Here is a 14,885-nt window from a genome sequence, read left to right as displayed (position 1 = left end):
GTATTGTATATATGTGTGTGTCTGCAGCATTAGTGTATCATATGTATTGTATATATGTGTGTGTCTGCAGCATTAGTGTATCATATGTATTGTATATATGTGTGTGTCTGCAGCATTAGTGTATCATATGTATTGTATATATGTGTGTGTCTGCAGCATTAGTGTATCATATGTATTGTATATATGTATGTGTCTGCAGCATTAGTGTATCATATGTATTGTATATATGTGTGTGTCTGCAGCATAAGTGTATCATATGTATTGTATATATGTGTGTGTCTGCAGCATTAGTGTATCATATGTATTGTATATATGTATGTGTCTGCAGCATTAGTGTATCATATGTATTGTATATATGTTTGTGTCTGCAGCATTAGTGTATCATATGTATTGTATATATGTGTGTGTCTGCAGCAATAGTGTATCATATGTATTGTATATATGTGTGTGTCTGCAGCATAAGTGTATCATATGTATTGTATATATGTGTGTGTCTGCAGCATTAGTGTATCATATGTATTGTATATATGTATGTGTCTGCAGCATTAGTGTATCATATGTATTGTATATATGTATGTGTCTGCAGCATAAGTGTATCATATGCATTGTATATATGTGTGTGTCTGCAGCATTAGTGTATCATATGCATTGTATATATGTGTGTGTCTGCAGCATTAGTGTATCATTTGTATTGTATATATGTGTGTGTCTGCAGCAATAGTGTATCATATGTATTGTATATATGTGTGTGTCTGCAGCATAAGTGTATCATATGTATTGTATATATGTGTGTGTCTGCAGCATAAGTGTATCATATGTATTGTATATATGTGTGTGTCTGCAGCATTAGTGTATCATATGTATTGTATATATGTTTGTGTCTGCAGCATTAGTGTATCATATGTATTGTATATATGTTTGTGTCTGCAGCATTAGTGTATCATATGTATTGTATATATGTATGTGTCTGCAGCATTAGTGTATCATATGTATTGTATATATGTATGTGTCTGCAGCATTAGTGTATCATATGTATTGTATATATGTGTGTGTCTGCAGCATTAGTGTATCATATGTATTGTATATATGTTTGTGTCTGCAGCATTAGTGTATCATATGTATTGTATATATGTATGTGTCTGCAGCATTAGTGTATCATATGTATTGTATATATGTGTGTGTCTGCAGCATTAGTGTATCATATGTATTGTATATATGTGTGTGTCTGCAGCATTAGTGTATCATATGTATTGTATATATGTTTGTGTCTGCAGCATTAGTGTATCATATGTATTGTATATATGTGTGTGTCTGCAGCATTAGTGTATCATATGTATTGTATATATGTGTGTGTCTGCAGCATTAGTGTATCATATGTATTGTATATATGTGTGTGTCTGCAGCATTAGTGTATCATATGTATTGTATATATGTGTGTGTCTGCAGCATTAGTGTATCATATGTATTGTATATATGTATGTGTCTGCAGCATTAGTGTATCATATGTATTGTATATATGTGTGTGTCTGCAGCAATAGTGTATCATATGTATTGTATATATGTGTGTGTCTGCAGCATAAGTGTATCATATGTATTGTATATATGTGTGTGTCTGCAGCATTAGTGTATCATATGTATTGTATATATGTATGTGTCTGCAGCATTAGTGTATCATATGTATTGTATATATGTATGTGTCTGCAGCATAAGTGTATCATATGCATTGTATATATGTGTGTGTCTGCAGCATTAGTGTATCATATGCATTGTATATATGTGTGTGTCTGCAGCATTAGTGTATCATTTGTATTGTATATATGTGTGTGTCTGCAGCAATAGTGTATCATATGTATTGTATATATGTGTGTGTCTGCAGCATAAGTGTATCATATGTATTGTATATATGTGTGTGTCTGCAGCATAAGTGTATCATATGTATTGTATATATGTGTGTGTCTGCAGCATTAGTGTATCATATGTATTGTATATATGTGTGTGTCTGCAGCATTAGTGTATCATATGTATTGTATATATGTGTGTGTCTGCAGCATTAGTGTATCATATGTATTGTATATATGTGTGTGTCTGCAGCATTAGTGTATCATATGTATTGTATATATGTTTGTGTCTGCAGCATTAGTGTATCATATGTATTGTATATATGTGTGTGTCTGCAGCATAAGTGTATCATATGTATTGTATATATGTATGTGTCTGCAGCATTAGTGTATCATATGTATTGTATATATGTGTGTGTCTGCAGCATTAGTGTATCATATGTATTGTATATATGTGTGTGTCTGCAGCATAAGTGTATCATATGTATTGTATATATGTATGTGTGTGCAGCATTAGTGTATCATATGTATTGTATACATGTGTGTGTCTGCAGCATTAGTGTATCATATGTATTGTATATATGTGTGTGTCTGCAGTATTAGTGTATCATATGTATTGTACATATGTGTGTGTCTGCAGTATTAGTGTATCATATGTATTGTATATATGTGTGTGTCTGCAGTATTAGTGTATCATATGTATTGTATATATGTATGTGTCTGCAGCATAAGTGTATCATATGCATTGTATATATGTGTGTGTCTGCAGCATTAGTGTATCATATGTATTGTATATATGTGTGTGTCTGCAGCATTAGTGTATCATATGTATTGTATATATGTGAGCCATGAATAAGAGTGTCTGCGGACACTAGAAACGCGTAGGCGAAGCCAGGTTACCACCATCTGTCATAGCTCGCTGATGACTCAAGATACAGGCGGTTCGTGCATTTTAAGCTGTATTGTCACAAGCATTATTTCAATAAAAGAAGAAGTTTTACTACTTACCTGGGTCAAGCGCTGGATTCATTTCCTGTTTTACAAGTATATATGTGTGTGTCTGCAGCATTAGTGTATCATATGTATTGTATATATGTATGTGTCTGCAGTATTAGTGTATCATATGTATTGCAAATGTAAACACAACATGTAAATGTGGGCTTAGTGTGTCATAATCTATTTCCAGAGCACAGGACTACGTAATATATAGTTACCCCCTTCCTCTGTATCGGAGCCGAACCGGCATCAGCAAACACGGAGTGCTGGCTGTAACATATAGCCGACACACCAGTGTAACACCCGCGGTCGGAGTCAGTGCGACCACGGCATTTAACATGCCTTTGGGGAGTCTTCCCCCCACGATCGCCCCCCCCCTACCCCTGCGCCATTTTCGGGGGGCGCAGATCATTGCTATGGCATCTCTGGGCTCCGATCAGGACCCCAGATGTGCCCGCTGGCAGTGCCTGAAAGATGGCACGTCAGTGACGTCATCTTAAAGGCACAGGGGCTCATTTACTAAGGGTGCGAATTGCGCATTTTCGTCAGGCAAAATTTTTCCGTTTTTTCCGCCGAATTCTGATGGGATTTTGGCGCGCGCGATAGAATTTCGACCTGACAGAAACCGGGGGGCGGGGGGGGGCAGGGCGTGGTCGTTGGACAACCCGACGGATTTGGAAAAAGCGCAGAATTAAAAAAGTGATATGTGTCGCAAGATCAAGCACTTACATGCACCATGAAGAAGCAGGTGAACTCCGGTGGACCTCAGCACAGCAGCGACACCTGCAGGAACTTGGGCGCACGATCTTAGTGAATGGCGGCAGACCGGGTAAGTAAATAAGCCCCACAGAGTCAGCCTAGGCTGACACTGCTAATAGCCTGCATTACATCAGTATTGCAGAGTATTATCATGAACAAGCAATCAGATGATTGTCCCATGGTGGAAAAAGTAAAAAAAAAAAAAAAAAAGTTATTCATTAAAAAATAAATAAAATGCCCATAAGCCCCATAACATATAAAGAGGCATATAACCCAAAATAACCCAAACCCCCACATATATAGTATCACCACGTTCGTAACAACCCGTAGAATAATAAAATCATTATTGAATCTGCACGATGAACGCCATTAACCCCTTCCCAACGGCGCGCCGGGTCCCGGTGCATGGAGAGGGCTCGCGGGCCGAGCCCTCTCCATAGCCGGTAAGTCTTTGCTGGATACTGTGGCAAAAGACTTACCAGTAACACCCGCGATCGGTGCTAGCACCGATTGCGGGTGCTTTCACCTCGATCGCCGGCAATGCTGCCAGCGGCTTCTAAAAGTCGCAGATCGTCGCTTCCCGTTGACGTTACGGGGAGCGGCGATCCCTCGCCATGGTAGCCCCGGGTGTTCCGAATACCCGAAGCTACTTCGTTTTAACCCACGCATTACAATGTGCTAATTGCACATTGTAATGATTGGGGAGTAAAATCCACATATACTGCCACTCAGTAGTATGGCAGTATATGATAGGATGAATCAGACTAACTAGGGTTAGAGTACCCTAGGGAGTCTGAAAAATAGTAAAAGTAAAAATAAAAAAAAGATTAAAAAAAAAATTCTAATAAAAAACCTAAAAATTCAAATCACCCCCCTTTCCCTAGAACTGATATAAATATAAATAAACAGTAAAAATTATAAACACATTAGGTATCACTGCGTCCGAAAATGCCCGATCTATCAAAATATAATAACGGTTTTCACTGCGTTTAACCCCGTAATGAAAAATAGCGTCCAAAGTCGAAAATGGCATTTTTTGCCATTTTGAAAAATATAAAAAAATTAATAAAAAGTGATCAAAAGGTCGCACAGTCCCAAAAATTATAGCAATGAAAACTCCATCAAAACTCGCAAGAAATGACTACCCACAGCTCCGTACACCAAAGTATGAAAAAGTTATTGGCGCCAGAAGATGGCAAAATAAAAAAATATATTTTGTACAGGAGGTTTTAATTTTTTTTAAATGTATGAAAACATTATAAAACCTATACAAATTTGGTATCCACGTGATTGTACCGACCCAAAGAATAAAGTAGACATGTCATTTGGGACACAGAGTGAAAGCTGTAAAATCCAAGCCCACAAGAAAACGTCGCAAATGTGGTTTTTCACCATTTTCACTGCATTTGGAATTTTTTTCCTGCTTCCCAGTACACGCAATGGAATATTAAATACCGTCACTATGAAGTGCAATTTGTTACGCAGAAAATAAGCCATAACACAGCAATTTATGTGGAAAAATAAAAAAGTTATATATTTTTGAAGTTGGTGAGTGAAAAATGGAAGTGAAAAAACTAAAAAAGGCCAAGTCGTTAAGGGGTTAAAAAAAAAATTAAAAACCCGCCAAAAATGATCATTTTTACCTATTCAATCTTACAAAAAATGCAATAAAAAGTGATAAAAAAACATATGTACTCCAGAATGATACTGTTGCAAAGTACAACATTTCCCGCAAAAAACAAGCCATCACCAGCTCCGTAGCCAAAAAATTAAAAATGTTATGCCACTTGGAAGACGGCAATACAAAAATGATAGATTTTTCCAACATTAGGGGTTTTTTTTGACAAATTTAGTTAAACGTAAGAAAATATATTAATGTCTGGTATCCCCGTAATCGTATCGAGCCATAGAATAAAGATAACAGGATTATTAGGCTAAACGGTGAACACAAAAAAAAAAATCCACAGAATTGATGCTTTTCTGCTCCATCCCACAAAAACAAGTTCCTAAATTTTCAACAATAGGTGATACCAACCCCAAAATGGTAACACTGGAAAAAGCATCTCATAGCGCAAAATAAAATGCCGTCACATGGCTCCAATAACGAAAAAGCGAAAATTTTATAGCCTACAAAAGGAGGCAACCAGATAAATAAAATGCTGGCAGGTGCAGGGTGCTCCTTCCCTTCTGCGCCTCGCTGTGCCCCCATAACACAAGTAACGTCCACATGTGGGGGGGGGGTCTCTGTACACGGGAGAAATTGAAGAACTAATTGTATGGTGGGTTTTCTCTTTTTCTCTTTTGGAAATGTGTAAATTTTAGGGCTAAATGTACGTATAACTGACAAAATTTGACCATTCTTAATTTCATCTCCATTTTGATTCAATTACTATAAAGATCTCAAGGGGTTAACAATCTTCCTAAAAGCTGTTTCCGATAGCTTGAGGGGTGCAGATTTGAAAATGGGTTGTTTATATAGGGGGTTTTTGATGTTAAATATGTAAAATATCATTCAAAACTGTATTTATCCCCAAAAGGGTCAATTCGATTTGTAAGCCGTGTGACATCAAAATAAATTATCCAGACATTTCAAAAATTATGAAAATGTAAAGTAGACAAATGGGAAATGTTATCCAGCAAGTTATTTAGGTGGTAAATCTATCTGCCTGAAAACGCAGTGATTTTGAATTCTGAAAATAGCTAATTTTTCTAAAAATTCATCATTTTTTCTTTTTTTGTAAATAAACGCAAAACTTATCAGCCAACATTTACCAATAAAATGAAGTACAACATGTGGGGAAAAACAATCTCAGAATCGCTTTGATAAGTAACAGTGTTCAAAAGTTATAACCATATAAAGCGACACAAGTCAGAATCCAAAAAATGGGGCTGAGCCTTAAGCTACAAAATGGCTGCGTCCTTAAGGGGTTAACATATAAAAGTACTCTAAAAATATAAACAGAACATTATTTGTACCATTTTTCATGAGAGAAGCTCAGACATCTAAGCCTGTGTTCAGATACAGGATATGAAATGCGTTTTTGAAATCATTCCAAGGCGGTAAGGGAGGAGCTTGGCCCAATCTTGCACGTTTACAATGAAATGCTTATAATCAAGAATGAGGACCACATGTTTTGTTAAGGTTTAGGTGTAAATGCATATGTGATCAGGGAAATCTCCTCCCCATAGCCTTTACATTGCTTTTCAAAATGCAATTCAAATACGGTGGGGCAGATTTATCATACACCCGTGCTTATTCTCCGCTTAGGCAAGGCAGCTGCGTCAGGTCCTACCAGGTACCAAGTACACTTTTACTTGTAAAGATTTGCTGGCTGCAGGGATTGTGCAGGTGCCAGCCTTACCTTTGCCTCCGCCCCTCATCCATGCCCCCTTGCTATGGAGCCTACGTATAGGGGAGAATAATCACAATTCTTGGTGGTGCATAAGGCACAGCATTTAGTAATTGGGGCACATATATCATAAGTCTGACTTTGTCTGTTTTTTGGGACTTTTCGTGGCTTCTCTGCTGGTTGGAAGCATCTTAGTGGTTTTTCCTTATTGATAAATGTAGTGTTTGGACTTTAGTAAGTTTGCGATACAAAACTCGCAAAAAGTCTCCAAAAGTTGCATTCGGTTCCAAGCTAATTGCTACGCCAGGTCCAGGGTAGGTGTAGATTTGTACCAAAATTTGTGATTTTTTTAATTTTTTTTTTTTTACTCAGGGAACACTTCAGAAGACTAGACAATAGCAAACTTTGATGGGAGACGGTTTTGGACACTAAAAAGTAGCAAATGAGCTCAAGCACCATGAAAAGTCTCAAAAAGAAAAAGGCAAGACAATAGTTTGTTACATGTGCCCCATTGTCTCATTAAGGTTTTCTAAAACTTTCCACTGCTTAAATGTCTCACAGGACTATATACACCTCTTTATTAATTTGGTGTAAACATAGAACTACTGCTATTGTAACTACATGCAAAGATTTATGAAATGAGACTTTTTCAAAAAGTCTCATAGTTACTCCAGTCCCCTTCTGCTGTATGTGGTACAGCACAACATTTATTAAAGGGCCAAGCCACTTTAATTAATCATCAGCAGCAGCAGAAGTGTGTATTATGAGGTTATGGAGCAGCTGAGGTGTGTATTATGATGTTCTGCAGCAGCTGAGGTGTGTATTATGATGTTCTTTAGAAGCTGAGGTGTGTATTATGAGGGTCTGCAGCAGCTGAGGTGTGTATAATGAGGCTCTGCAGCTGCTGAGGTCTGTATTATGAGGTTCTGCAGCAGCTGAGGTGTAATATGCAGTTTGGTAGAAAACAAGGTGAATATTATGATGTCCTACTGCAGGTTATGTTAAATTTTTATATAGTAAGAATTATCTATTTGGAGGGGGTTGTTTTTCTAAAACCTGCGGTAATAACCAAGTATCCTAGAAACTGCCCTAACTATAAATAATATTTCTGTGCAAAATTGTTCTAGGTATGTATTGTTACTACAAAAACAATACTTTAAGTTAATATTTACCTCTGACAGAAGAAAATTAATGAACAGAAGTCTTGCTGAGAAGACTATGTTATCTATGAACTGTATTCAAGGAGGAGCAAGGGACGGTGCGACTGTGTAACAGCCTGTGAGCCCTATTTTCTCATTAGCATAATTGTAAAGTTTGTTTTAGAAGGAAAGAGACCATGCCACAGTCACGGTGCCTGCATCTGAGTAAGTGCCCCCAGTGTATCATTCTAGATTTTGATTTCTATTATAGAAAAATCAAAATGTGATATAAAAGTGCATTTACCAGTGTAGGAACCAGATTGGTCAGTAGGCCAAGGAAATCTATACCATAACGAGCCATAATTTTTGCCTGGAAAACAAAGAAGAAAGCAACAAAATATTCATTTTTTACTTACTTTTTTTAACTTATTTAACTTATTTACCAATTTTATTGTATGTGGTAACATTGTATATTCTTACATGTTTATAAATAATCTCCTGTTTAAATAAACTACAAAATAACTTTGTAGGGTGCACGGCCGCACTTCTAAATTGAGCGGGTGCTATAGAACTAGGTTTCCCATCGCTGTCAATATTGGAATAGATTATAAAGGACTTTATTGTGGCAAGACAATCCAAACACAGGACATTTCAGACTAATGGCTTTTGTCAAACACTAATTACTAGAATCAAGAGCAAAACCAAATATTGTGGAACTAGCAAGGAATTGGAATAAGGTCTGAATGGAGGAATACAAAACCATAAATGACAATATTACATGTTGGGATCAGAAGATAATGACAATGCTACACCTGCTGATCCCAACGTGTGACATTGTGATTAGAGATGATCGGACCCACTGTTTGAGTGCAGCTGCGCGACCAGGACAGCCAGGGATGTCCGGAACCAGACCATATTCCAAGTTTAATTTACATTACCTGGCTCCCTGCTGCAAGCTTGTGGTGAGTCCCTCTGGAGGGTTAGTTCCCTTACCCCTCCCCACTCCCTGTCATGTGCATTGAGCAGGCAGGGAGGGAGGAGATGGTGTGGAGGAGAGGAACAATGCATGAGGAGACACAGGCACACACAGGCTACAGCTGCCCACCCTGAGGGCTCACTATGTGCGAGAGCCCAGCAATTAAATATATATAAAGTACTGAAATTATTTAGAATACTGACACGGGCCTTTTTAAAATCAGCATAGCATAGGCTATATCAACCTGTCACCAGCTAAAAATGACACTCTTGGTGACAGGTTCCCTTTAAGATATATAATTGGACAATAATATTTGTATTTAGTATTACTATAAAGGAATACAAGAGTTAAAACCCTGCAACAATCCTAAACATATAATATTTTGATTCAAGAATATAAATATATACATTACCACAGCACAACATACTGCCTCCCTGAGGTCATCTCCTGTTGCATCAAAGTTTACAGCCCCTCTAGGATCTTTGTACTGTAATAAATAAAAATATTTGATCAGTTTTTCAGTTGAAAATTACATGTAGTGTAGTGACCAACTGAGACACATGGGGACAGTGATTAAAAAATGTGCCTTTTTATGTGCCCCTGGTTTGTTCCTTTTCCTGTCGTGTAATTTATGTTAATTGATGTTTTGCTTTAGTAAATGCATTTTGAATTGCGCCTAATTTGTCACAAATTATTCCCCTACAAAGTAGAGCTCACTCGTGACCAATAATGAAGCGAGGGTGAGAAAAGGTGTGACAGAACATTTCTCGCTTAATTTTGGACAAAAAAAGGAAATGCATGTGCAATTTTCAGACTACATTTTGTTGAAGTATATAGACTAAAAGATATGTAAAACAAAAGTTATATTTTCAAGCTCAAATGAGTCGTTCCCTTTTTTATTATAATGCACAGGAAATGGAGTCTGCTAATATTTTTACATTAAGATTTACAATAATGACATCCTATAGAAAATGATGAAATAGTTACTTGAAGTTAATTTAATGGTAACATGATGACATTTTATATTTTAAAACTGTGGTGAAATATTTTTTCATGGTGGGAAGCGGAGACATTTTAATAAAGATAGATGCAGTACAAACATCTGCAGCACACCCATTCACTATGTGAAATAAGGAACTCAAAACTCCTAAGGCTATATTCACACTGCCGTGAGCCCGCCGCACCGTAGCACGGCGGGCACACGGCAGCGCGGGGAGAGGAGGAGGAGGTGAGCGCAGCTCACCCCCGCCCCTCTCCATAGCGATGTATGGACGCGGCGCCGTATTACGGGAAAAGATAGGACATGTCCTATCTTTTCCCGGGCTACGGAGCGGTGCAGCACCGTACCGCTCCCGTAGGGCGCCGCGAGCCCATAGAAGTGTATGGGGGACGTATATTGGCCGCATATACGTCGGCCGTATATACGTCCCCCATACTGTAGTGTGAATGCAGCCTAAGTGCTATAGCTAAGTTTGCACCTAAAAAAAAAATCACAAATTAGCAAATCTGTTAACTGCGCCAAAAAAGTGCAAAAAAATGCCCAGGAATGACCCAAAAATAATGATATATGTCCCCCATAGGTTTCAGTTACTCAATCTTTATTTACCATTACAGGCTTGGAGATCTGTGTAATCGCACCTCTGTGTATGTGAGTAGTGACAAGAAAAGTGAAGTATTAGTTTAGCTCTTGTAAGGGCTGAAGAGCTTTCTGTTCAGTTTTACATTATTAAAATGTAGAGTGTAATGGAAACCCCTAATGTAGGTGTGTAAGGTGCCTAACTCTGGTCATGGTAGCAATACAGGTTTCCTGAAAACTAAAGAAAACATGCAGCATTGCCTGACTGGGTTGTACATGCTTCCTCATGGACCACACTAGTGTAACACGTGAAGAAGCTGGAGGACGTCATTACCAACAACATATAGTAAAGTAGTTGTTTATTGTGTTCATCAATGTGCAGGCAACTCATCTAAAAGAAGGAAAGGAAAAACATGACTTAGATAACTCGAACACTAAAGACATTTTTTAATCTTGTAGAAAAATAGCTTTTTTAACTAGAAAAACCCTTTTCCTCGATCAAACAGCTACTACTGATGCAGATTGAAACTGTCATTAATTTTTATTCCATTAACCTTCTAGCCTGATCAGGAAGGGCATGAAATATCAGTTTTCTAGAATTCCCTCTTTTATATGAAATCTCACCCATCAACTTATAAAAAAATATCCCCCAAAGACACATGCAAATGAGCTGAGAAAAGTCACATTTGCCTGAGATGAGTCAAGTTTAGAGTCACTGCAGAGGGAAGTTCAATTCAGATGCTTCTTTCCTGGGCTCTATAATACTTAGGAACATACATCTGGTGAAATATAAAAGATAAGAATCTTATCTTTCAGATCACAGGTAGGAATTACATTTTTTTTCTGCAGCACACACTTCCAACAATGCCTAAACCTGCCTGTATCTCCGGTTTTGTAAATCACAGAACCAAGATAATCTGTAGGATTGGATCCATATTTTTAATATAACACCAAAACATGTATCTTGGTACAATAGAACCAAAAATAATCTGAACTGATGCTAACCCTGCAGACTCTAAAGTTAAATAATTTCACATGAAATATGACTCTTCTCTGCTCATTTCACATGACTTTAAAGGAGATTTTTCATAGTTAAACTAGTAAAAAAAAAGTGAATTCTAGAAAGGAAATTTCTTGCCTACCTGAGAGGATTGGCAGTTTATTGGGGTATAATGTGGTGACAGGTTAAAGCTGCAGCACCAGGCACTGCCTATGAACATACATACATTTTTTGGGAAACTTGTTTATAAAGTTAGAAAATTGGAAGGGAATTAACTGGTAATTGTCATAATAATTCTGCAAAATGATTTATATTCTGCAACTTTCAGCAGATCATATACAGAGAATGGATCAAGTGGTGGATAGAATCTCTTAGAGCAGAAATGTCCTCTTCCTTTTCTATTCTCTGTGTATCAGATGATGAACACATATGATTTGTGGGAATTCTGGTTGTTGGACCCCATAAATCACCAAGATATTTAATTTAATTTAGAAAAAAAGTGTCTAGAGAGACATTTTGGAAGACATAATGCTCTTAGGCTATCATTTTGATATAATGTACATTACACTAGTATTTATCCCTGATATTGACCCCAATCATCAACTTGTCATATTGTCTAAATTTGTCATATAAATGGCTGGTATTTACTAGCGAGAATAGACAGGAGCAGTGTATCCCACCTTCCATACAGTACAGTACTTCTGGAGAATGACCAATAGCACAAGTAAAAGAATAACATAAAACAAATAGCGTACCACAAGGTCCACAATTTGACTGTATGGACATCCTGTTAAGTCAGCCACAAGACACTACAACAGAGAAAAGATATATTAGAGGATTGCATAAACATTATATATTCCATAGCAACATATTCTTGGTAGCGTGTAGAAAGGGGAATATGTAATTATGTTGATCATTATAATTCCAGAATTTATTCCTATAGCAGATTACCCTTAGCTAGGCATGGGGACCATATTCTTGTCTATCCTGTTTATTGCTTGTATTATGTTGTGTATTAGTACAATATACACTTTCTGCATCCATTTCTTACGGTTTTCTAAACCTCTGCTTGCAGTCTTTGAATAAGAATCTTCATTGGTAGCGTGGTCGTGGGTGACATTGCATTTCTACTGACAGATTTCTGTCCGTGTGAAGCAAACAACAAAGCTTCCTATTGAATGACTGCAAGCAGAGAGCTTCAAAATCTTGAGGAATTGATACAGGAAGCAAATTGAAAAATTGTAAAACTATAACTTTTTATAAATTTAGTGAAGCAAGACATTCCCTTTAAGGCAATGCTATGCACCCTGTTTTACTTGCTATGTTGAAGATTTAGTAAAGTTTTGTCAGCTTTGGATATTGTAATGGTAGCACATGAATGCTTATATTGATATTCATTTAAAGTACTGTAGACTGATATCTGGCACTGGCTTGCAGGAACCCATGGCTGTTGGATTCTAATGTGACATTAGTCTGAAGCTTGCAATGTAGATAGAAATAGGGTTGGTAAAACTAGTTATGACATTGACACATTTAGTCATTAGAAATACTATAGAAATTTTTCAGGGAAGATCTTCTCGGCACCAGAATTTCTGTCGCATTTGCTCTTTGCACATAAAGATTCCACAAAAAGAATGTGGCTTGGTCTAAATTGTGCCATTTGCACATGAAACCTAATACAACTAGTAGGAGGTGTGAAGTCAGACTAGACAGTGTAATAGTGAAACAGATTTATCATCCACATCAGCCCCTGTGATATATCTGGAGCAGTAGGTGGCTGGTGTCTAACTCTTTTTTTTCTAAACCCTTATGCACAAGAACATGTGCAGTTCATAGGCTCCAAACAAAGGTCCCATGTACAGTTTTTATTTAGTTTTTCCCTTTTACTATACATGGAGTTATACTGCACTCTGGATATGCAGGGATGCTTTGCATTCAATATTGGTTATCTTATTAATATTCCATTCTTATTAATATTCCATTCACATTACACATATACTGATACATATAGGATCCTGTCAGTAAAATAAAACACTCTATGGTTAGATGATAAAGTAAGTGTATAGTTTCAATTTTATTTACCATAATATCAATGACTTCTTGCATAAGACATGTTATAGCGAATGTTTTTTCCTGCGACGGGGGATAAGCCTGAAAAGAAATAAAAATAACAGAACAATAGTTAAGAAACATCAATAAGCAATGGCAATATGTAAACACATCTATTATAATCTCTTTAAACATAGGAGATAAAATAATAACTTTTATAGGCAACTACAACTAACTGACAATATACAGTCACAGTAATATAATAAAAGAAACCCTGAATTTACTCTACCTTAATTTCTTCAAATTTGCAGATAATTTTCAGAACCAGAAAGGCCAAAGTTTCAGCATTACAGAGCTAGAAGAAAGATAGAAATCGTAAGTATTCTGTATGATTGAGATGAAAGCTTTTTAGCTCAATTTATCATTTCTCCTACACTGTGGACTTGAAATCTTTTTTTTAATTTTCTGGATGATTTTTGCCTTTATTTTAAAATAAACCATAATATAAATATAATAACACCTATAATAACCTCATGTCTGTGTTTGGTTCTCTTATTCCTGGCTTTCTTGTGCATGTTAATCATTTTAGTAATTAAAGAAAAGAAATTTTTCATAATGAACTCAATGTCATCTTAAAGTAAAATGTTTCCCTGGATGTAGGATTAGGAAACAATCTTATTTAGGAAGGAAATAATCTGTTCCTCTTGATTGTCTAGTTTCTTTTGTGGTGTTTGTCACTTAATATTATTATTATTAATTTGTCACAAAAAAAAGAAAGAAAAAAACCTTAATATTGTCAACCTCTTTCAAGCATTGCCTATTTTACAGTAACATTCTAGAAATAAAAAGCAATGTTATTGAAGAAGAAAATGTATACTTACAGTCAAATGTCCGGTACATTCCGATGGGTATTCATAACCTGAAATACCCTGATCGGCATCAGCTGAAAAGACATTACATATTTAAAGGACTCTACCCATCAAATAAGGTTGCTAGACATGTTATTCATATAAAACACTGTAAAAACATTACAGATCTCTTACCCAAGCCACTGCTTAAACCCAGAATCAGGAAGACAATGGCGATCTTCATAGTTGCGGATATTGGTTTTCTCCTTACAGTACAAACCACAGGTAAGCTACACTGAGCGGAGCCACTTCTTTTATACGTTGAAGGCACAGCTCCGGGATGTTGACTTTACC

At 36.7% G+C, this 14,885-nt stretch overlaps 1 protein-coding gene across 1 annotated transcript in view; it reads right to left on the bottom strand.

Moving 5' to 3' along the window:
- Nucleotides 1-14,885, bottom strand: part of LOC140128972 (uncharacterized) — a 20,412-nt gene extending 5,527 nt beyond the window's left edge. The window contains exons 1-8 of the mRNA XM_072150645.1: nt 14,727-14,885; nt 14,565-14,626; nt 13,973-14,038; nt 13,717-13,785; nt 12,390-12,443; nt 10,969-11,025; nt 9,471-9,545; nt 8,387-8,452 (exon numbers count right to left, since the gene is read on the bottom strand). Of these exons, the coding sequence (XP_072006746.1) occupies nt 8,387-8,452; nt 9,471-9,545; nt 10,969-11,025; nt 12,390-12,443; nt 13,717-13,785; nt 13,973-14,038; nt 14,565-14,626; nt 14,727-14,775 (498 nt within the window). The 5' untranslated portion in view covers nt 14,776-14,885. The remainder of the gene's footprint in view (nt 1-8,386; nt 8,453-9,470; nt 9,546-10,968; nt 11,026-12,389; nt 12,444-13,716; nt 13,786-13,972; nt 14,039-14,564; nt 14,627-14,726) is intronic.

This window comes from Engystomops pustulosus, chromosome 4 (genome assembly GCF_040894005.1).
Source record: "Engystomops pustulosus chromosome 4, aEngPut4.maternal, whole genome shotgun sequence".
Lineage (NCBI taxonomy): Eukaryota > Metazoa > Chordata > Amphibia > Anura > Leptodactylidae > Engystomops > Engystomops pustulosus.
This window is presented reverse-complemented; position numbering and strand designations above follow the sequence as displayed.